Source organism: Aedes aegypti, chromosome 2 (genome assembly GCF_002204515.2).
Source record: "Aedes aegypti strain LVP_AGWG chromosome 2, AaegL5.0 Primary Assembly, whole genome shotgun sequence".
Classification (NCBI taxonomy): Eukaryota; Metazoa; Arthropoda; class Insecta; order Diptera; family Culicidae; genus Aedes; species Aedes aegypti.
This window is the reverse complement of record NC_035108.1, coordinates 293,950,490-293,974,311: the sequence shown is the minus strand read 5'-3', so window position 1 is coordinate 293,974,311 and position 23,822 is coordinate 293,950,490. Positions and strand designations below refer to the sequence as shown.

Sequence of the window (23,822 nt, the reverse complement as noted above, 5' to 3'; positions counted from 1 at the left end):
GTGTTATTAAGGGGTCGTACACAAATTATGTCACGCGGGGGAGGTTTATGCATAGCGTGACAAGCTCTACAACATTTTTGGAGGTCTGGTCCCTGATAAGTTATAAGTTTGTACTTACGTTATACCAGTAGAAGCATTAACCTAAAAATGCTAATGTCGCTGCTGTTCGTGTTACCAACATCTAGTTTGCCACGAACTGACAGCGTGAGTACCGGGCATCAAAGTGTCAAATTAATTATAAAACCAAAACAACCACATGGTATTGAACTAACAATGAAAAATCATAATTTAAGGTAATAAAAATTAAAATCAGTTTTGGTCCAACAGCGCCACAAGCGTTCTACTACTAATATTTCTATTGTTATACCCAAGTAACAATTTTAATGATTTTTGATCTATGAAGGTTTTATTAGGGATGCATTAACATTTAAACCCCCAACGTCTGACTATTCATTAAAAATGAGCATTAAAAAATCATAGTTTGGCTAGTTATAGACCAATTTTGGATCTTTTGGTCTCAGACAAACCGCATATACTCTTCAAGATTTATTATGTTACAGAAAAAAATGGGATTGGCCACTTGGTCAGAGCCACAGGCTCTACATGACGATCGAGTGGAGAAACAGTCCAAGTCGGTCTGAGTATGGTAGATCCGCCGCTTGGGATTATCCGAGTAGAGTTCGAGAGCTAAATGGTCGCCGTGGGGGGAAATTTCTTCGTCGGGGAATTCTATGCTGAAATAGGAACAAAATTGAGAACTAACTGGTTCCAAAATGGGTCGCTGAATGGCGACAGTTAAACAAAGTAGGTTATGCTAACAGGATCGCTGAATGGCGAAAGTATAGCATGTTACCATTAGACACTGACACATTAATGCTCCCAGTGAGCGTTTTGCCCTTTGAAGGAAGCATCACACTAGACAACGGACTAGCATGCAACGTCCAGTGGCACAGTCGGGAAACGTTTCTAAACGTATAAAAATAAATAAGGAACAAAAAAATAAAAATGAAAAAAAAAGTTATTTTTTTGAATTTTATTTCTAATGATAGTTGTTAAACTTTTTTCAATTGTCCTTCGGATCATTATTTTATCTGTTTTTTACTCTAAAAATGTGAAAAATCCAACTTATGCCAAAAAAATCATGAAGCTTTTTTTTCTCCCCTTCATCATCGGATTAAAAGAAAATTAATATTTGTACCACCCTAATTTTCCAGAGGAAAAAATAAAAGAAGATACTTGTAATACCTCGATATAACGTAACTCGATTTTTATTTTCGTTACGTTATATCGAGGTAACGTAATATCAAAGCAAAATTTTTTTTTTTCTGAATTTCGTTCATCATTTATTGTTTGGTGAGAAAATGGGTCTTACATTGATATCATTGAACTACCGTCGTTGGGGGTGACAATGGGTCAAAAAGGGATGTGTACGAATTATTTATTGAATAACTATCGCAATTTAACTCCAATAAACTTCAAATTTGGTGTGTATGTACTTTGATAATACATTAACAACTGTTCAAAACATTAAAGAAAAATATTTATTCACAGCGGCACCACAAGTGAATGAAAAATGACCCAATCTCACCCCATAGAGGGGGTGACATTGGGTCACTGTAATTGAAATAACTTGTTTTTGATAATATGGTTGCAAAACCATTCACAGCTGATGAATATTGATGAAATACGATGCAAACAAGATGAAAAGATATCTAAGTTGTTTCACAAGTATGATAAACTCACTTAAAAGAACGATTATACCAAAAATTGAAGAGCTATGAGAAAAAATATGTAAACACAACATTCATCGTCAAGTTTACATAAATTTTCTACTTTTTTTCCCTCGAATTGTCTTCAAAGTCTCATCCCCATTGCCATGAAGCCTATTCAGTTTCCCCAAAGGTGTACTGAAACAGTGATTATTTTAATTCTTCGCAAATAGTTAAATTTCGGAGCGACATTCCACGATCAATACATTTCAGGCAGATGTTGACGTCATAATCACGATATTTCAGTGTTTCAACTCATTTGTACTTCCAGGAGATGTTTCTATAATATGAAAACACTGATAAATAATTAAATTAAAAAAAAAACAATCCATTTGATAAAATTTTACGATGTTGCTGCGCACGAAACACAGTTGCTGGATTGAGAAGTTGTCAAAATGCGTTGCATTGTTATTCAATGTACGGAATCCTCAAGTAGACTAGTTTTATGTTTCAGAGATGCTGTATTTAGAAAGAATAAACACATCTTAATGAAAAAGAGAACTACCAGCACCGTAAAATGTCAAAAAAGTGGACTTGCAATTTCATTTACTGTCGTTTTTGCTTGACCCAATCTCACCCCCATTTTTGATGTATTAGACACCGTACCGAAAAAAATAAAATTTTTGTTGAAAAATCAAATAGATTCCGGAAAATACGTGTGAAGTGTAATGAAAAGACTTTAAACCTTCTTCTAGTATAACGGTAGAGGTTAAAGTACATGCGTGATACTTTGCACAGGAGAAATTTAATGTTGTAAATTTTATCTAATTTCAACATACAAGTTTATTGATATAGTAAACAAAAACTACTATTTCTAAAAATGTATATTGTGATGAACTATGTGTAATAATATGCTCCCTTACATATGAATTATTAATTTTAGTAATATCACCGTTATTAGCTGAAATAATTCATTAATCATATTTTTCCGTTTTGACCCAATCTCACCCCCCAGACCCATTGTCACCCCCATCGATGGTAGCAGGCATTTTCAGTTTATCTCACATATTTTTTTAAAATATTTTTCCGTATGAAATTTTCTTATATGTTTCTTTTTGTTTTATTTTTTACTTTTACCTTTTTATTTCAGTATTCCCTAATGAAATGTATTCAGGAAAAAACTTTGGAGGAATCCTTGAACACTCGGAGAAACTATACAATAAATTCATAAATGAGATCTTTTAGAATTCTTTAAAAATGTTAATGTTGAGCAATCCATGAACATTTCTAGCAAGCAGTAATGAAATTTCAAGAATTTTGTTATGAGGAACTCGTGGTAAAACTCTTAGAGAAAATCTTTTTGTAATTTCTGGACAGAATTTTAGAATGAATGTCCCAAGAATTCTTTGAAAAATATTTTTTTTAGAATTCATGAATAAATCACTAGAAAACTGTCAACAACAAGAACTATCTTTGAGTAATTTTTCATGCAAAAGTTTCTGAACGAATACGTTGTGAATTTTCGGTAGTATTTTAGGAGAGATTTCTGGATGATCTCCGGAGGAGGATGTTCAGTTTTTGGAATCCCTGAATATATTTTTGTAATAAAAAAAATCCATAGAAAAATATCTAGACTTATCGTCTTCAAGAATTACTTGAAGAACCCAATGAAATCATTGGAATCTTTCTTTAGAAATTCGTGTTGGAATCAATGAAAGATTTCATTTCACATCCTTGAAGAACCTTAAGTAGTATATAGAATGGTTTCTGCATAAATATTTGTAAAAAGTTCTGCAGAAAATCATAATTAAATTGGTGGAAAAATGCCAAGAAAATTGTTCTTCAGGTTATTGGACAAATACCTGTACGGTTTTTTTTAAATAATTTGTAGAGCATTCCAAAAAATATAACTGGATTGTTCTTTAAATAGGCCGCTGGAAGAATTCATGAAAAAATGCTGAAATAATTTATAAATTTCTAGACTCCGGAAAAGTATAAGGTATCATATGTGGAATTGTTTGTAGAATGCATAGTTGAATCCACTTTGTATCCTGGAGAAATAACACATGAATATCTGGAGGGTCAACTTGTAGAATTTCTGGAATATCCCTGTCGGAATTATTTTAAGAAGAGGTCTTAAGCTTATACATGAATACTAGGACAGTTTAAGATAAGCCCATGGAACAATTATTGTCGGAATATCTGGAGGCATCCTCAGAATCCGTCGAGAAATTTCGATATCGATTTATGACTGTATTCAGTGATAGTAAACGCTTGAATTGCTTTGATTTAGTATTGGTTGGTGTTTGAATCTTGAAAAATGTTTATAGCAGTTCATAAACCATGTTTTTGATAAAAATTTTAAAAATAAATGGGGTCAAAAAAAAGTTACGTTATATCGAGGTAAAAATTACGTTATATCGAGTTACGTTATAATGAGGTTACGTTATATCGAGGTATTACTGTAGTTCAGTTTTGAACATTTTAAAAGAAATAGTAGAATTCTTGGGATTGAGTGATTTTTAGAAAAAAAAATATTTTTTTTTATCTAGATTGGCTACTTTTTTAAATAAATTGAATTCTTTTGGCCCTCTTTTATCTTCATTTTTCTCTTTCTAATGGCTTCAATAAATATTAATAATTTGAACGTTCTACAATGGAATTGTCGAAGCATTATTCCAAAAATTGATAGATTGAAAGCTTTGACAAGCGGTTATAATATAGATTTGTTTTGTTTAAACGAAACTTGGTTAGAGCCATCCAAATTCTTTCGTGTTTCAAAATTTAATATAATTCGAAAAGATAGAGATTCTTCATATGGAGGAGTTTTTATTGGAATTCGTGATGATATAGAGTTTAAATATTTGGATTTATCAATACATTCACAAGTTGAATATGTTGCTATTTCTATTCAAAAAGAAAAGATTATTTGTTTTATATTCCTCCAAATGTATCTTTTTCTTTATCCCAAATTAAGAGTATATTAAATGAAGTACCTCCTCCATTTTATATATTAGGCGATTTCAATGCACACAATTTTGCATGGGGTAGTGAGAAAACTGATGGTAGAGGTTCGTTGATTATGGATTTGATTGATGATTTAAACTTAAATATCCTGAATGATGGATTTTTTACTAGGATTGTTGTACCACCAAATCATCATTCGTGTATTGGTTTATCGCTATGCTCTAATAGCTTGTCTATGAAATCTTCATGGAAAACTATTGACGATCCCAATGGTAGTGATCATTCGCCAATTTTAATAGAAATTCAAAATCCTATTTGTGATAAATAAGTCCATGATTCTAATGTTCCTAATCTATGTGAAAATGTAAATTGGACAAAATTTTCCGATCTTGTATCCCTTTCATTAATTCATTTTATTGATTTGGTATCTCCAATTGACAATTACAATAATTTTTCAAAATTATTAATTGATTGTTTATTCAAATCTCAAAATAAAAAAAAAAAATCACGATTTATTGAGAAAAAATCGCCTTTCATTCTGGTGGAATAATGAATGTTCCATTGCTTTAAAAACTAAATCTGATGCTTTTAAATTATTTCGTAAACCAGGCTCCGGAAATCATTATTTTGCATATTGTAAAACTGAAGCACAATTCATAAAACTAACTAAATCCAAAAAGAGAAATTATTGGAAAAATTTTATTCAAAATTTAGGTAGAGAAACTTCTTTATCTACATTGTGGGATATTGCCAGAAATTTAAGAAATTATGATCCCAGCATTTCTACTGTTTTAGAATATTCGAAAAAATGGATACATGAGTTTGCTTCAAAAATTTGTCCTGATTTTGTCCAACGATCCATTTAATTTAGAAATAGTCCATTAAATTATTTTCCTGATCTTTGTTGTCCGTTTTCAAAAGCCGAATTCAATTTAGCATTATTAAATTTATTGTATTGAAAAATTCACCTGATGATGGAAAAACCCATTTACTTTCAATATATAATGCTTTCTTATATCAAAATATAATTCCTACTGAATGGCGATTTATTAAAGTTATAAGTATCCTTAAACCTGGTAGAGATCCGTCATCGGCTGATAGTAGAAGACCAATTAGTTTTATATCTTGTTTGCGTAAACTTTTGGAAAGAATTATTTAAATCGTCTTGAATTGTGGGCTGAAAACAATAACATTTTTTCATCTTCTCAATTTGGATTTAGGAGAGGTCGAGGTACTCGCGATTGTGTTTCACTTTTAGCTTCACAAATTCAACTTTCATTCAATAGAAAACAAGACTTAGTTTCTACTTTTCTTTATGTTTCTGGAACCTATGATTCTGTTCTAGTTGATTTATCATTTGAAAAGATGAATAATTTCAAAATTCCCAGTATGTTTTCTAATTTCATATGTAATTTATTTTCTTTCAAAATTATGAACTTTTTTCATAATGGAGAATCAAAATTATAAAGACATAGTTATTTCGGACTTCCACAAGGATCATGTTTAAGTCCATTTTTATACAATTTATTTACCAGCGACATGCCATCCATAATTCCTAATGGTTGTTATTTGCTTCAAATTTCAGATGATAATGTTATTTCTATCAGTGGCAAAAATAGAGAAGTCATTAGTCATTAATGGAATCGAAATTGAACAAGTTGATGAATTTGAATACCTTGGCATATGGTTTGACCTTAAATTAAATTGAAACATTCATATTAAACAAATTCAAAAAACATGTTCAAAACGAATCAATTTTCTCCGTACTATTACAGGTACTTGGTGGGGTGCTAATCCATCTGATTTAATTACACTTTACAAAACTAGTATTCGTTCAGTCATGGAATATGGTTGTTTCACTTTTGGAAGTGCTGCACAAACACACTTTATCAAACTTGAAAAAATACAATTTCGTTGTTTGAGAATTTGTTTGAAACTTATGAATTCAACTCATACTCAATCAACAGAAGTACTGGCTGGTGGCGTACCACTTAAAATTCGCTTTCAAGAACTCAATTGTAAATTTTTGATGAATTGTTTATTAAATATTCATCTAATTAAGGTACCGTGGGGGAAGTGTAGCAGTGGGGTAAGTGGATCATTCGTCCGTAATAAGAATAAATACTTTAATATTCATTTCAGGATATATTCTCACGTACACACTGATACTACTGCAAAACTGATACTACATGTGCACTAACACAAGCAAACTTGCTGACTGCAAAAATCAATTCATTTTTAAGTTGTTTTCTGTCGATAAAAAATCCATAGTATCTCTGCCTTAAATCGAATACTATTAGTTTTTTCAACACATGGTGAACATTTCAGTTCTAATTGTATGAATCACAATGGAAAATATTTAATTTTTGTAAATAAATACATATATATTGATCATGGTACACTTACCCGCACTTTTTAATGGGATGGGGTAAGTGGATTCGAATGAGCTTTAGTGCCATCAAGTGTTGTTTTCCTTTTACATTTTTCATTCCTAGCTTGAATTTGCCAAATCGACCTGAGAAAATTTCAATTAATCCACCTAAAAGTGTTGTACAGTCTTTCTAGTACAAAAAATTGAAAATTGAAAAATTCAAACCAAATTTTTCTTGGTTTTTCTAAGCTGAAATGCAAAAGAGCAAAATATACAAATTCTTCACCTAAATGCATATTATCGTACGTTTTTTGACCATATCGATTGCTCTAGACAGATGATATAAATATTTACAAAAATATAATAAAAAGATTTCAGTATGTTAAACAAAAGAAAATGTACCGTAATTCGGGGTGTAGTTGATCAGTGGGGAGAAGTTGATCATTCATGTACCCACATGTATAAACTGTCAATAGAGCTATGATTTGATTTCAATTAGCACAAATTCTGTGACGTCGTATTACCTGATGGCTGCTGCTGATGTTCCTAAGTTCGGTTTGACATTCAAGATAATTATACCATGGAAAAACAGATTTTTTATGAAATGTTTTATGAACTGTCGAAGGGTTTTTCTCCAAACAATCGACTATTGACAAGGCTATATAAAGACACCATTTAAATAAACTATTTCTTACATTGCAGATATGTTCTGTTAATACAGTTTTAAATTTGCATTGTGGATAAACAACCATTTTCTGAGTGAAAATGTATTTTTTTGTGCGCAAGTTGCTAGTTTCAAGCAAAATTGCATACTTTTAGGCGTTTAATGTGGTGTGTTCTGAAATTTCCAACATTAAAATTCAAAATTAACCGATATATCATTAAGTTGTAAGATTTTTGGGACTCGTTCCAGATTCAGTGACCCCAAATTTAGTGGATAGCATATCTCTTTATTTCAGGAAACTTATCGCAATAACTGATCAACTTCACCCCGGAATCAAAAACTTCACTTTTTGATTTAAAATAAATGATTTTGTAATTAAGTGAACATTTCGTCAAAATTTAGTTTGTATAATTCGATAGATATCCAACCAGTACAGTGGGATTCCGTTTTTGGCAACAAAGTCGAAATTTTCAGTTGCCAAAAACGGAACCGTGCCAAAATCGGAACCCTTATTTTAAATTTTATTTTTCAACTATTGGTTTTGAAAACATCATTAAAATGTTATTACATCATCCTTGTGGAACCATATGGCATCAAGACTTCAGAACGGTTCACTTCGAAGCAGTTTTCCGTAATATTGTACTATGCTATGAATCTATAGCGCCGTGATGTTAATTGTGACAAACGTTCTACATACTTACTTTTTACGCCTCAATGTCTTTAAGGATTTTCAGAAGCTTTATGTACACTATTTGTATGAGTGGACCATGTAAAATAAATAATCGCAAAAGTGACCTTTATATAAGAACTGAGCATTTTCCTAAAACTGTGTAAGAATACGAAAAAAAATAATACTGTTTTCATACAAAGACGTATTTATAAAACAAGTGCGCTGGGTATTGCAAAACGGCATGAGTTTTTTTTATTTAATGAATATTGAAAATCAGTTTAACTTTAAGGCTTTAGCGTTAATTTATGTTTCGGATAAAGTAAAGCATTTCATAATAAATGATTGACTGCAATCAAGAGGGCAAACATGAACAACTAATCAAAAAAAGTAATCTACAAGAAAACGCTGGGGCTCTGAAGCATTTTGTTAGGAATATTGCTGCAATATTTCCGAAAATTCTCAAGTCTTCAATAAAAATTTTCAAAAATTCATTATTTTTAGGCTACCACTAGCATTCCTCAAATTTCTCTGGAAACCTTTCCAAAATCTACAAGATTTTGCCAGAAATATTCAAAATACCACTACAAATCCACATTATCCAGCTAGGAATTACCAGGATGCCATAGAAAACTTAAGAGCTTATTAGGAATCACAAAATTTCGGACTTAATCCTCAATAAAACCCTAAAATAAACCCTCAGTGTTCGCTAGGAATCTGCAGACATTCTCAAGAATCCGTTAAAATTTCTGAGAAGTCCCTTATGAACTCAGAACTCCCTAAGGATTCTCCAGGGTTCAGTTAGGAAATTCATAGTCCCAGCTCGCAAGGAACATTTTAATTATATTGAGACCCGTATCCTTGATTAAAAATCTTGTATAAAACACATCTCTTAACAAATCTAACGTCTTAAAGAATCTCCAACAAATAGGGAAAGAAGCTCGCAGAAAGATTAATATACACATTAAAACCACAAACAAAATACTCTCAATCGTTTTTATCGCACGCTTCAATGATATTTTTGAGAATAAAGTTTAGTTTGGACTGTGTTTGCATTCGTTTTGGTGTCGGTATTGAATGGTACATTGGAATTCTTAAAAAATAATATACAATATAGTAAAATATATACTTTTTTATGGATTATATGTTGACACTTCTGCAATTCACTAGAATAACGCAATTTATTTAATGAAATTCCTCAAAAATGATGAGCACGACATTTTTCTGTATTTGCATCTATTACTGCGGTTTGTTCTTCATACGCAATGTTTGTAACTCCATAATAATAAGAACAGTAAGCTAAAAAGGTGAGACAAAATTTAAAGTGTGAGTCATAGACTTTTTGTTGCTCTTATGTGCTTGTGTTTTGTTCAAATAAGCTGTTCCAAATCTGAAGAGAAGTGTTTTTTAGTGTATCACCAACTGGCAGACTTAAGTGGGCTGGTCACTCAGCATGAATGCCTAAGATATTAATCTCTAGTTGAGATGCTGGTGGAGATTAATGACCTCATGAAACGCTGCGAATGCATAACCAATGACCATTCTGAAGTAAATTAGCACGTACGGGAGCTCTTAGTAGTTAATGATATTTGGAGGAATATCGACGAAAATAGAGCTCTAGAATGTAATCGGTGCGTATTTTACCTGCCATTCAGATAAATAAAGCAACAGACACGATAATATTTTCAAAAAATTACAAATTTTTATGGTATTCAAAAATGTTGCCAAAAACGGATCCATTTTGTTGCCAAAATCGGGGGGTGCCAAAAATGGAGCATGCCAAAAACGGAACATGCCAAAAACGGAATCCCACTGTACATGTTTTAAAAATATTTGGATAATAATACATGAATTCTACTAGGAGTTATAGAACAGAATCGCTCGAAAGTGATCAACTTCACCCCATTTAACGGTAATTAATATTTTTAAACTACGAGTGTCTTTCGAAAACATCGTAAGGAATAATCCTCAATTCTTTTGTATAACTCTGGTGTATAAAATGGATGAATTTTCTCCAAAATATTCTAGTTACAGTATTTGTTTTTGTTCGAATGAGTGTAAACTAATGTACAAATATTTTTCATAATATTTTGATAAAATATAGTTTTTTTTTAAATTTTAAAGCTATCAAAATATATAGCATAGCACATATAACAAGAATGACAGTAATATCATTCTTACTATACATGATTACATCACATTTGTTTTGAGAATTATATGTGATCCACTTACCCCACCATGGAATTTCAAGTCCTGCATGCTCAATAGATAACAATCATAAAAATCAAAATAATTGACGATTTGAAGTATAATAGTCCCTCATTTGTCAGGCACAGAAAAAAGTTTGAATAACATTATTAACGTTAGCTGTACATAACAATGAAGTTGACTATTGATTTTTCTGTATCCACTTACCCCACGGTACCTTATCTATATTTTGAAGTCTATATTCGAAATTAACCTAACGAGCAAAATATTGGAATCTTACATTCATTGCTCATCTGAAAATATAGTACCAATTTCATATAATAGTTTTTATGATTTTGAAATTAATATTCACACTTTTCAACCTTTGATTGACTTTTCTCTGTTCCATGAACTGAAACGAATTCCAAACCATCTTTATTCTTCTTTTGCCAATATTTTATTTATGCGTAAATTTGGTAGAATTACTTCTGCACAGTTTTATTTCACGGATGGATCCTTAGCTCAAGGTATTGCGGGTTTTGGAGTATACAATGAATTTTTGGCTCATTTTTTCAAACTAAAATCTCCTTGCTCCATATTCATTGCAGAATTAATTGCTTTATACTTTGCTTGTAATTTGATAAAGGATTGTCCATCAAATGTTTACATTGTATGTTCTGATAGCTTAAGTTGTCTTCGTGCGTTGAGTACCATCTCTTTCAATTTCAAAACTCATCATGTTTTATTTATGATGAAAAAATATTATTTAATTTGCATAGTCAAGGATTTTTTTATTAAATTTGTGTGGATCCCTGCTCATTGTAGAATATACGTTAATGAGTAGGCTGATTCATTAGCTAAACTTGGTGTTGTTCGGGGTATAACTTATGATCGTGATATTTTTCCTTCTGAGCATTATTCTAAACTGAAAATACATTCCCTCGATAGTTGGCAAACTTGTTGGAACTCCAGTGATAAAGGAAGATGGTGTCATTCAATTTGTCCAAAAGTCAGCCATTTTCCTTGGTTTAGAAATATACCAGGAACCAGAAACTTTATTTGTTCATTTTCGCGATTGATTTCTAATCATTATATTTGTAACAATCATTTATATCGTATTAATATTGTGGATTCAAATCTGTGAATGTGGTGAATCTTATGAAGATATTGATCATATAGTACTTCAATGTTCCAGGTTCATTTTACCGAGGAATAAATTATTTAATAGTATAATCAATTATGGCCATCCAATTCCTGTATCTATTCTATTGACACTCGTGCTTTGTGTGTGTGTGTGTGTGTGTGTGTGTGTGTGTGTGTGTGTGTGTTTTTTTTTTCTATTTTTATTTGCAGATGTGAAGATGGATTCTGTTTTGGAAGACCCTCTCCCTCATCCTGGTTTGGAAATCACTTTATACTACAGATAGCTTGGATTCATGTTGCAGTTTGTGGCTCTGCTATGGTATATCTTTGCCGTATGAGCCTTTAGTTATAAGATTTCTTTTTGTTTTGTAACGTTATATGAAAAGGTGAAGAGGTTTCGTGCCTTTTTGAGAAAGATTTCGAAAAGAAATCACTCAAAGGGGTTTTTCCCTCTTCCAAAATTTTTGTTAAAATAAATAATTAAATTAAATTAAGTTATTTATTACGCGCGAGCTTGAACGAACTATCATTTCATTTTTATGAAATACGTGTAGCAATTCATTCCTATTTATTTGTAAATCATAATAACAATCTAATTAAAGACTAGTTAATTTCAACATGTAATTTATCAATCATTTCTCATTCTCCAATCTATTTTTTGCAGAAACCAGCAGCCAATCGCCCAAGCTGCGACCCTACCCGAGCTGGAATGCCCACATTCAAATGGCCGAGGGTGAAGCCCCGGAAATCGTTTCTCCCTTCCGGATACGATCCGATCGCTGTGGACGTCTCTGGGTGCTTGACACCGGCGTGGCAGAACTCCTTGGCGCAGCAAAACCCTTGGCGCCTACGTCCCTTTTGGTGTACGATCTGCACAACGACAACCTGTTGAGGCGTTACAAGTTTCCCAAAGATCACGTGAAGGAGGACTCCTTCTATGCTAACCTTGCTGTTGAAGATTCAGACTGCGATGATACCTACGCTTATGCTGCCGATCTTGGAGCACCTGGTTTGGTCGTATATTCCTGGAAATCGCAGGAATCATGGCGAGTTAAACATCACTTCTTCTACCCCGATCCACTGTCCGGAAACTATACCATCACCGGAATATCGTTCCAATGGGATGATGGCCTGTTTGGAATGGCGCTTTCAAGACCTCAGCCCGATGGATATGCAACCATGTTCTTCCATCCTTTGAGTTCAACAAATGAATTCTCGGTTTCTACGAAAATCCTTCGAAACCAAACCTTGGCCACCTCGGGTAACATATATAAGGAGTTTAAGGTGCTTGGATCGCGAGGACCCAACGGTCAGGCTGGAGTCGCATTTCTTGATCAAAAAACGGGAGTCATTTTCTACGCCCTGCCGAATCTGAATGCCGTGACGTGTTGGAAAACTTCAAACCGTGCTTATACAATCAAATCTCTTGGCCGCGTGTACATGAGCACAACCGATATGGTGTTCCCCAACGATGTCAAAGTGGATGACGAGAGCAATCTGTGGGTCCTCTCAGATCGCCTTCATCAATACATGTTCTCCAGTCTTGACCCGAAGGACGTCAACTTCCGGATACTGACCGCAACCGTGAAAGATGCCATTGAAAACACAGCCTGTGATACTAAGATCAAACCTCTTCCGGATATTATCACCAATTTGGGTGATATCCTGCGGCCGTCCACAACGGCTGCACCTCCGAAATCCGGAGCACAAGTGATGCTTATCTCCCACATGGCACTTGTACTCGCAATTATTGTCAAGCTAATACTATGAAGGCACATAACAGTGTTGTAATTTAGTGGTGCTCGATAACCTGTCTTTTATTCTGAAATTTCACTCAGTCTTACTGAAGACTCAAAACTATAAAAGCAAATGTATATGTAAATTTTAATTTCATTGCTAGCACAACGCTTACAAGGTACCACGCAGAACCAAGGAATCACAGAAACTCATGCAAAAACAGTCAAATAACGTTAAGTTTGAGAGCGTTTGTTTGTTACTCCACTTACCCTGTAAAATAAGCTACTGAAGAAGCAAAAACTATTGTAAATTATTTCGCTTAAATAGATAAGAAAATCTTTAGTTCTTTAGAACGACCTTCGAAGGAATCGTCTGACGAGATTCGCAATTTACCAGGTTACGATAAATGTTAAATAATCAGTATTGGAAACGAACAATCACACTCTTGTTTTAAACTATGTCAATGTAAATTATTGTTTTAACTAATATTCTCGATTGAAGAGTCAATCGAGAACACGGTTTTTATTAATCACATGCAATCGCGTGACGTGTAGGAATAGAATCGAGTCGCATGTCTTGAAACAGAATCTTAATGTGCTATACTAGCTGATTTGAAATTAACAATTGTAAACGTGTCCAGGTAAAGTATGTTTCAGCAGGTATAGAGAATTACATTGCTATCAAGATGCTTTTCGCGTAAAATGAACCGTCCAGAATCGTGTCATATCAACGTGTTGTTAGTCATATCGCATGGAGGAAAGAAGTATAGTTGTTGCAAGAACCTGCCTGTCGTTGTTAATTCAATCCGAAAAGTCTTACGTTATGTCTGTCCTCAAGGTATATTGGGGTGGCCAAAAAATCTCTAATTTGATTATTACTGAAAATTAAACATCATTCTCGGAAACATATAGGGTAAAAGCACCGGTTTTGGCCAGCCTAAGAGCAAATGTCAATAATAATTAAATGGGAAGCCGTATTTATACTACAAATATGTCAAATGCAAGCTTTCAATCCATATTATATGTGTAAAATATCGAAACTGAGCTATAACCATTTTTTCGCTTTGAAAATCCCGTTGGTCAATATAGGCCAACGGAACCAGTTTCGGCCAGAGATTTATCTTCGGTTCCTAAATTGGCCAATCGCATTGATTTCTCATGAGAGTGGCCAAATTAGGAGTGCCCTGGCCAGATTAGGTGTATGAGAGTTAAAATTATAAGGAAAATTAATTGTTTTTCTTATGTTTTGAATCAATTTGGACGAGTAAATGAGTGTAGCTATATCATGTGAGTGTGATCTACTGAACACAAAAGGTTTCATGTTGATTGGCTATGTAAAACGGTGCATAATCCCTTATGGCTACAACTGGCGTATGGCCAAAACCGGTGCTTCTACCCTAGTCGACTATTCACAACTCGATGGATTTTTTGGTCCCTTCAAATTGCCATGCATCGTACTCTCCATAAGTCGATATTTCTATAACTGGATATCTCCACTAGCCGATGCCACGTGAGAGGTAAATTTCCCTCCATAACTATTTAAAAATCATTCTCAATCAAACTTTAGAGGAAACTTGGTCTAATCTACAAAATAATATTGCCTTCTTACAGAAGTGAGCATATATGTTTTGGAAAAACAGAAATTTGTTTTTTCGGTTTTGTATTTTTTGTGTCGGTATATTCTATAACTCGATATTTCTACGGTTGTAGGTCATTTGGCATAAAGCCGTTTGGCATAAAGTCGTTTGGCATAATGGTCATTTGGCATAAAGTCGTTTGGCATAATGGTCGTTTGGCATAATCGTCGTTTGGCATAATGAGTCTGAAACCAATAATTTCTCAATTTTTCGTTTTTACGTTTCTATTGGATCTTTCTGATGACATCAGGCTTGTTTTGGAGTCAATTGATACAAAATGACACTTTATTCAACAATCATACGCTTTTGAATAAATTTAAGCATATCAGGAAAGTTATTGTTAAAAGTATTTTATTATTTATCCAGAAATTACCCTTCTTTCAAATATTTCGCTTTTGGAACATATTTTTGCACTGAAGATTTTGATATATTTAGCACAAATTTACCCTTCTTTTAATTGTTCTATTTTTTTCTAAATATGATGTAATCATTATTATAGGTATGAAAACTGTTGGTTTAAAATTTCAATAAATTTCTCCACCTTTTATGCATAGGCTGCTCTTTGCAACTTTATTTTTTAAGTATTTTTTTGTTTCCAAATGACTACAGGGTGGCAATCGATAACATTGATCTGCTCGAATTATCAGCGAAAGGAGAAATCGATTACTGCAGTTACTTCGATGGGTTGTGCTACTTTTCCCCGCATGTCGGTTCCCCGAATGTCGATTCCCCGAACGCCAGTTCCCCGAATATCCCGTTTCCCCGACTAGCCCACATCCCCGAAAAGTTTTTAGCACTCATAATTGTCGTAACTTTATACATTTCAGGGTGGTGAACGAACTGACCATCTTATATGCACCCTTCTTTATTTAATAGGCGGTTCTTTCGAGTTTTACCGTCCTCAGCATTTTTGTGTGTAGCCGAGAATGACAGAATACTTCCTTTTTTAACTGTTTATCGTTCTTTCTCGTCAACGCTTTCCGGGGAAACCAGTCATTCGAGGAAAAATAGCACAATCACTTCGATGATTCTGAACGCACTTTTTTATGTCTTTTCGTTTTATTATGCAACAATAATTTTTGGCGTCCATTCTATTGGTTTAATTATAAATGTTGCCTTCTTTTAAATATACGCTGTTCTTTATATTTATACTGTTTTAAATTTTATTATTTAGTAAAGCTAAATATTAACCAATTTAAAATTTGGCTGTTATATCAATTCTTGCCAGATGTGTTGTTAGAATGATTATTATTTTAGAACCTGCTAATATTCAACCTATACTTTTTGGGGCCAACGCGTGATTTCGAAATATGCTGGACAAAATATAATTACAAATTTTCCCTTCTTTCGATAATAGACGGTATTTTTGGTGTACACTTTCAAAATTAGAATTCATATTGAACCGTTGAAAAGTTTTGCCACAAATATTTTCTTTTAACCCTCTAATACCCAACCCCGCCTTTAGACGGGGTACACTTTGGAATTTTGTGTATTTTTTCGTAGTTCAGAAATCAAAATTATTTTATGTTTGGCTTAAACCTTGACTCATAACACGCATATAAGAAAAGTTTTTTATGACTTTTGAAACTTTTTTGTATTTTTGAAAATTGTTTGAAAAATTGTATTCTTATATAACCTATAAATGCCCGGGGTTAATTTAACGTGTAATATAAAAAATCGTACCTTTTATATTTTTATACGGTCGACCTATCACAAAAGAAGAGCCAGGAGGTATCAAAATAATTTTAAACCTGTTTTTCCGTTAGTTACACGGAAAATAAAATACGCTCCGAAAAACAATTAAAATGTAATATTTTTAAAAGTACCACAAAAATTTAAATTTTTATTATTGCCAAAAATCAACAACCAGAAAAGGCTTCAAGAAAAAATGAAAAAAGCTAGGGATGTTCAAAAATAAAAATTATAAAAATCAAAAACCAAAATTCAAAAATTCGCGATAAAAAATAAATAATTGCCCAGAACGTGTTTAGAACGATTTTAGATAACGAAAAATAATATTTAAATCGAAAATAAAAATTTGGGTATTATAAGCGGTTTCTTCACCACCGCTTAGGCCTTAAACCTGGTTTAATCGTATGGGTAAACGTGGTTTACGGCTTAAGCGAAGGTGAAGAAATCGGCCCTTAGAGGGTTAAAGATGTGTTGTTCATTTGAGCTATGCTGTGAAAACAATGTTTTTGCGTTGAAGCCTTAAACATTTTAAACGAAAAATAATCTGCTCTCGTATATAGGCTGTTTTTGCAATAAGTTGCATTGATAGATCTTTTTATATTTTGCAAAAAAAAATAAATTCTTTTATCAAGTAATTTTCATCGAGTGTTACGTTCAAACTGGGACAGAGCTTGATCTGCAGCGAAATACTCTATGAGCATTCCCTTGATGAATAACTGTGAACTTTCTTTGCCAATTTACTGTTTTCAAATATGTACATCGCAACAAGCTCAAAGAGTCTCTATGTTCTGAGATGAAGAGACCCGTCACGAGTTTTATTTAGTAGAGGGAGATCCCTCAGTGCCGTACAGCACCCAATACCGGACAAAGATGAAACATTGAGAAATCATGGTTCAATTAAAATTGTATATTAGTAGAAAAGAAAGCTATTATGTAGACTAATGTTTGCGTAGAATAACACATCCTTGAAATATGCATGCCTTTTTAAAAAAGTAGGAAAGTTTTTAAATTTTCAAAAAAAATTACGTATCCCCTTAATTTTGAGCCTATTTAGTAATTATTTTGAATATGAAAAAATACTTTGGATCCCGCAAGCATGATCGAAAATAATCCTAATTTATTAGTATGAATGTATTTTGTACCATAATTGAACTAAATATAGACAAATTACAATTTTGGTTAAGCACCTCCTGTCCCTCAGTTTCGGAAAGTTTGATTGATTATATGAAATCTAGGTAATTATTGCATCAGTGTCTTAAAATACCTTCATTTTTCATGGGTTCCGTCGATCATAGTATCAAACATGCAATAACATTAAGAAGAATGAACATTCAGAACAACATGTCGAGCACTCGACACTGAAGAAATCTGTAAGTCGCAGACGAAATAGGCCTATCTGTCAAGATAAGCAACTCATATTAGAGTTTAAAGTTATTTGCTCACCTTTGTGATTTTAGTATTTTATTTTTTTGCAAAAAGTGAAGTGTTAAAGTTCATTTGTAGAGTTATATCTCCTGATCCAGATTAGATAGAAAATTCGAGTCTTGAATATCCAATGATTTAAACCCGAATCACTAAAAAACGAAGTGAATCAGGACTGAATCGCTGGAATATGAAGTAAATTAGACCTGAAACTGTTATGACATCATAACCTGAATATCCTTAATATGAGGTGAATCTGACATGATTTGTTAAAAATTAGGTAGACCAATCCAGGATCTCTTGAAAATGAAGTGAATCAGTCCTCCATTATTTGAACATGAAGTGAATCAGACCTGAATCATTAGAAAACGAAGTGAATTAGTCCTAAACTGTTTGGAAGACATGAATCACTAGAAAATGCAATTGAACAAACATGAAACACATAAACTCGAAATAAATTAGACCTGAATTACTTGAATATGAAGTAATTGAGAACTGAATCACGTGAATATGAAGTAATTTAGACTTATAAAGTGAATCAGACCTGATGTACTTGAATACCTAATGAATCTGACGCGTTGGATGTGGAGCAGATCTAACGTGAATCACTTGAATATGAATTTAATCTGTCCTGAATTACTTGAATATAAAATGAATCAGACTTGAATCACTTGTATATGTAGTGAATCTGACCTGAATCACTTAAATATGAAGTATGACAGACTTGAAACATTTCAATAAAGCGAATCAGTCTCGATTATGAAGAGATTTCAAAAAGATTTTAAAAATGAAGAGATTAGCTAACTAACTCCAAAATGAAGTAAATCAAACCTGAATCACAATAAAATGAAGTAAGTTAGTTCTGAATTCCATAAATATGGAGCAAATCAGACTAAATAAATTAAATCAAACTTTAGAAACTTGAATATAAAGTAAATCGGATATGAATCGCTTGTAAATGAATGAATCAGACCTGAATCACTCAAAGATGTAGTGAATCTGTTATGATGTCCTTAAATATGAATTAAATCAGCCCTGAATCTCTAGAAAATGCAGTCAATCGTTCACTTGAACATGAAGTGAATCATACATGATCAAATGGAAAATGCAGTAAAACAAAACGAAATGACCTAAATTTTAGGTGAATCAGACCTGAACTATTTGAATATCGAGAATTTCATACTTGAAACAGGTGAATATGAAGTAATTCAGACCTGCATCACTTGAATATCAAGTGAATCAGATCTGAACGCCTAGAATATGCAGTGAATCCGACATGAATTACTGAAATATGAAGTGAATCAATCCTGAATCATTTGAATATGAAGTGAAACAGACATGAACCACTTGAAATCAATTGAAGATTAAGTCAATCAAATCTGCAACAGTTGAATATGATGTGAATCAAGTATGAATCACTTGAATATGAAGTGAATCAGTCATGAGTCACTCGAACATGGAGTGAATCTGAAATGATTTATTTAATATAGAGACAATCAAGTCTGAATTACTCGATTATGAAGTGAATCAAACCTGAAACGGTTCCGGGTCATTTGGCCGAATGCCGTTTGGCTGAACACCGTTTGGCCGAAAGGGTCATTTGGCCGAACGCCATTTGGCCGACTGCCGTTTGGCCGAAATTGAAAACAAAAGTGAACTACAGTTAGCATGGATTTATTATGAATTCCAATGAACTTATTCAGCTTATTCATAAAAAAGATAAATCATCATTGTTATACATAAGCTTTTTAGTGTTAGTTGAAGAAATAGTCAGTGCTGAAAGATCCTAAATGTAAGCAGTTGTTCACTTCGATGCCAGCGGTAATAGCCACCAGCAGATGTTTTGGCATCGCGTCTGTAGTTGGCTTTTGACAGTAATTAAAACGGTTAAAACTTATTCGGTCTTCTGCTGGATCGGCTTGCTTCGATCTCTCGAACCGTACTAAGTAACATATGTCATAATTCTGGCATCAACAAGTCTTGGCTTCTTCTTTTCAAAACGGAGAAACAGTGTGCTTCATTGACGTAAATGTTCGTAGAGTCGTTATCTGCTATACTCAAGCAACGGTGCAGTGTTCAGTTCTCATGTTGTAATCTTAATCTTGGGTGAGAATAACATCTCACCTAAGTTAACCCTTGAGCTTAAAAATATGTTTTGAATAAAACTTATTATAAGCTTTAATTCCAATAGCTATGAAAAATATTTCTCTCTTGAAAGAAAAGCCTATGATCAAAAGAAGGAAAAATCTCTAATGAAAATTTAAGCAAGTGTAATGTATATAATCATTTCATCAGTACAACTACAAAGAACTAGAAAGATTCGCGAACTAGGCGAAACTGACGAAATGTACACAATTTAAGCAAATATAGCGTTGAAATTGTAGCTTGATTGTCTATTCATTGCACTTGACCTTTTCCCCTATCGTTAATTTAACTATTCGAAAAACGCAAATTTGTAGAAGACGAAACTTCACCTCATGCAAAACCACACACTTTATTGATTACGCCTGTGTTTTTGTTTATCAAAGTGATGGGCGCATCTGAAATCGAAATCAAAACACGGCGAGAGTAAACGGCGACACTGCAAACAAAAAATAAACAAGGCGTACATGGCGGGCTTAACTGAAACCAGAATGTAAACACGGCGAAAAGTAATAGGCGACACTGAAAAAAATATCGATTACAGGCTCATAACATTGGGCGATACTGGCATTCTCGAGTACGTTTTAGGTGAAACCTTTAAAGATTTTTTTAGTACGAAATAGCTAGGGGAATTGTAGGAGATTTGTGTGGTATTGATGAGGATAAACTAGGTTTATGAAATATGTTTTAAAGTGAAAAGGTTAAAGTTTGAGTATATTTCCTCCAATTGGGATTTAAAATTGCACATGAGAATTTCATTGATTATTTTCTCATTGTTGTTGATTTGTCAGATAGGCCCTAATCGCGAATTCCTCTAGATATATATCCAATGCCTAGCCCGAGAGCGCATTGTTTTTTAGGTATAGGAACTTGAAACCTTATTACACCTTTGGTAATCCAGTGGCGATTCAATCATCACCTCAGAGTCTTGACGCGAAGTGCGTTGTTCGCAGCTTCGTCCTGAATTAAAGGTTCGATGTTATCATTCTCTTGGAGCTCATATTGTGGCAAACATGACGTCCTGTCACATCATAAAAATCGACATATTAATTAGCTTATCAGTTATTGGGTCACACTTATGAATCCTATACTGCCCATAAAAGCATAACTGTCCCATACGGATTTTCGAACGAATAACTTTTCTCATCGCAACATTCATCTTTCAATATATACTCTACCATACATATGAAAATTTACACACTTTGTTTGAAAATGTTGTAGAAAAATATGAAGCTTGTGTAGTCCCATATTGAAAAATAAAGGCATAACAGTCTCCATATGAACTTTCAACTCAAATAGCATCTGCAAAACGTGAATTTCGTTCAAGTTCATATTTTTTGCTGAACTTTAGAAGTAGAATAGTTAATCTGTGCTGTGGTGCTACATGAATATGCCATGCATAAATGTACATTGTACATACACAATTGTGAACATTTGTATGAGAAGACAAACTGCAAAGTTTGAGCGCTATTTTCTCAATGCCTACTTTTTCCATGTGGGACAGTTATGCCTTTATGGGCACTATACATCAGCGTTGTAGGATTTTTTTTTGTTCATGATTCGGCCAAATGACCCTTTCGGTCAAATGGCATTCGGCCAAATGGCGTGCTCTAAAGGTGAAAAACTCATTCTTCTACTTAAAATCAAGATAGCGTCAAAATCCAAGATGGCCGCCAGGTTTTGTTCATTCAAAATATTTTTTTTTATTCTTTACTCGACTTAAATAAAACACCAACGGTTGAAAACCTGTTTCTTTGTTGTACAAAAAGTGATGTTTGCATTGATTGCACTCGCCATATACGTCAAAATCGTATAACAGGATTTAGAAAATCGTTCATTTGATAGGGTAAATACCATTGCTCACCTAGTTTCTGTAGCCTATCTTACGCAATTTTTTCTCAGCTTTCTGATGGTGGTCTCAGATTTCAAAACTAGCGGTGCGCTTATGGTGAAAAAACGATTTTTCTAACAAAATTCAAGATGGCAGCCGAATTCAAAATGGCCGCCAAAATATGTTTAACTTTAAATGAAAGCTATATCCTTTCTATTTACGATGACACTAAGTTTGCTATGTGTTCCAAGCGAAGTATGAGACATATCACGTGAAGAAATACCCAAGATTTATCAAAATGGGCTTTTTCGCAAACTCCAATTCGGTCCACCAATTTAAGAAAATTGAAAGGACCACCCTTAAGTTTTATCGAAAACTAGCGATCAGTGACATAAAATTGGAATTCTAACGATGGGTGCCGATGGCGGCCTGGTTTGAGCGAGAATCGCTCTTTATTATAGAGACTTTCAGCCCTGAGCTGGTTCGTCTCTGGATCCCAAACTTAGGGGGAGATCCCCCAGTACCGGACACTTAAGCCACTAAATTCATAATTCGAAAAATATTGGTTTTATGTGCTCGTGTTACCCATTTATGATAAATATTATCACTTTTCTAGTGTACAAAAATAAATTTGAAAATATAAGTATGAATTTTGACATTGCATTTGGATGATGTATTTTAGTACCAAATTGATCGATCTTGAAAGGTGGCACCCAATACCGGACACAATCTGGAAATGGCTCGAATTCTGTAAATTTGAACATCATTGAATGTGTTTACTTTAGGAATAGTATATAATTGCCATTTCAATGCATGTGCAACATTTACAAGAACAATTTGAGTTTTTCTTAATTTGCAAGATGCCTATCAAAAACCTCTTTCTTATATGATGAAAAATAGCACATTTTACGATGTTGTTCTGAATGTTCATTTTTCTTAATTTTATAGTATGTTTGATACCATGATCGACGGAATCCATGAAAAATGAATGTATTTTGAGACACTCGTGCAATAATTACAAAGATGTCATATAACAAATCAGGCTGTCCGAAACTGGGGGACAGGAGGTGCTTAAACAAAATTGTAATTTGTCCATATTTCGTCCAATTATGGTACAAAATACATTCATACTATCAAATTAGGATTATGTTCGAATATGCTTGCGTGATCCAAAGTATTTTTTCATATTCAAAATAATTACTAAATAGGCTCAAAATTAAGGCAACACGTCAATTTTTTTGAAATTTTCAATCTTTTGTACTTTTTTAAAAAGGCATGCATATTTCAAGGATGTGTTATTCCACGCAAACATTAGTCTCCAGAATAGCTTCCTTTACTACTAATACACCATCTTGATTGGACCACGATTTCCCAATGTTTCGACTTTGTCCGGTATTGGGTGCTGTCCGGTACTGGGGGATCTCCCCCTACTTACACCATACTGAGGGGTGAACTCAAACTTTTACACGATAACTTGTATGACTGTTTAAATTAAATTGAATATTTTTCATTTTTTTTCCAGTCAAAACATTTCAAGTGTTCTTCAAGAATTATGATATTACGATTCTATTGCCGTACTGGCTAAAAATATTGGTCGAGAAAATCAGTCATATATTTTCAGCGCAATTTTAAAAAAAATGTGACAGCATCAGGT

General features: G+C 33.3%; 1 protein-coding gene across 1 annotated transcript in view; it reads left to right on the top strand.

Annotated features, from left to right (window-relative positions):
* The window catches only part of LOC5566992 (protein yellow), a 71,997-nt gene extending 57,771 nt beyond the window's left edge, over positions 1-14,226 (top strand). The window contains exon 3 of the mRNA XM_001651335.2: positions 12,373-14,226. Within this exon, the coding sequence (XP_001651385.1) occupies positions 12,373-13,478 (1,106 nt within the window). The 3' untranslated portion in view covers positions 13,479-14,226. The remainder of the gene's footprint in view (positions 1-12,372) is intronic.
* Positions 14,227-23,822: the final 9,596 nt, after the last annotated feature.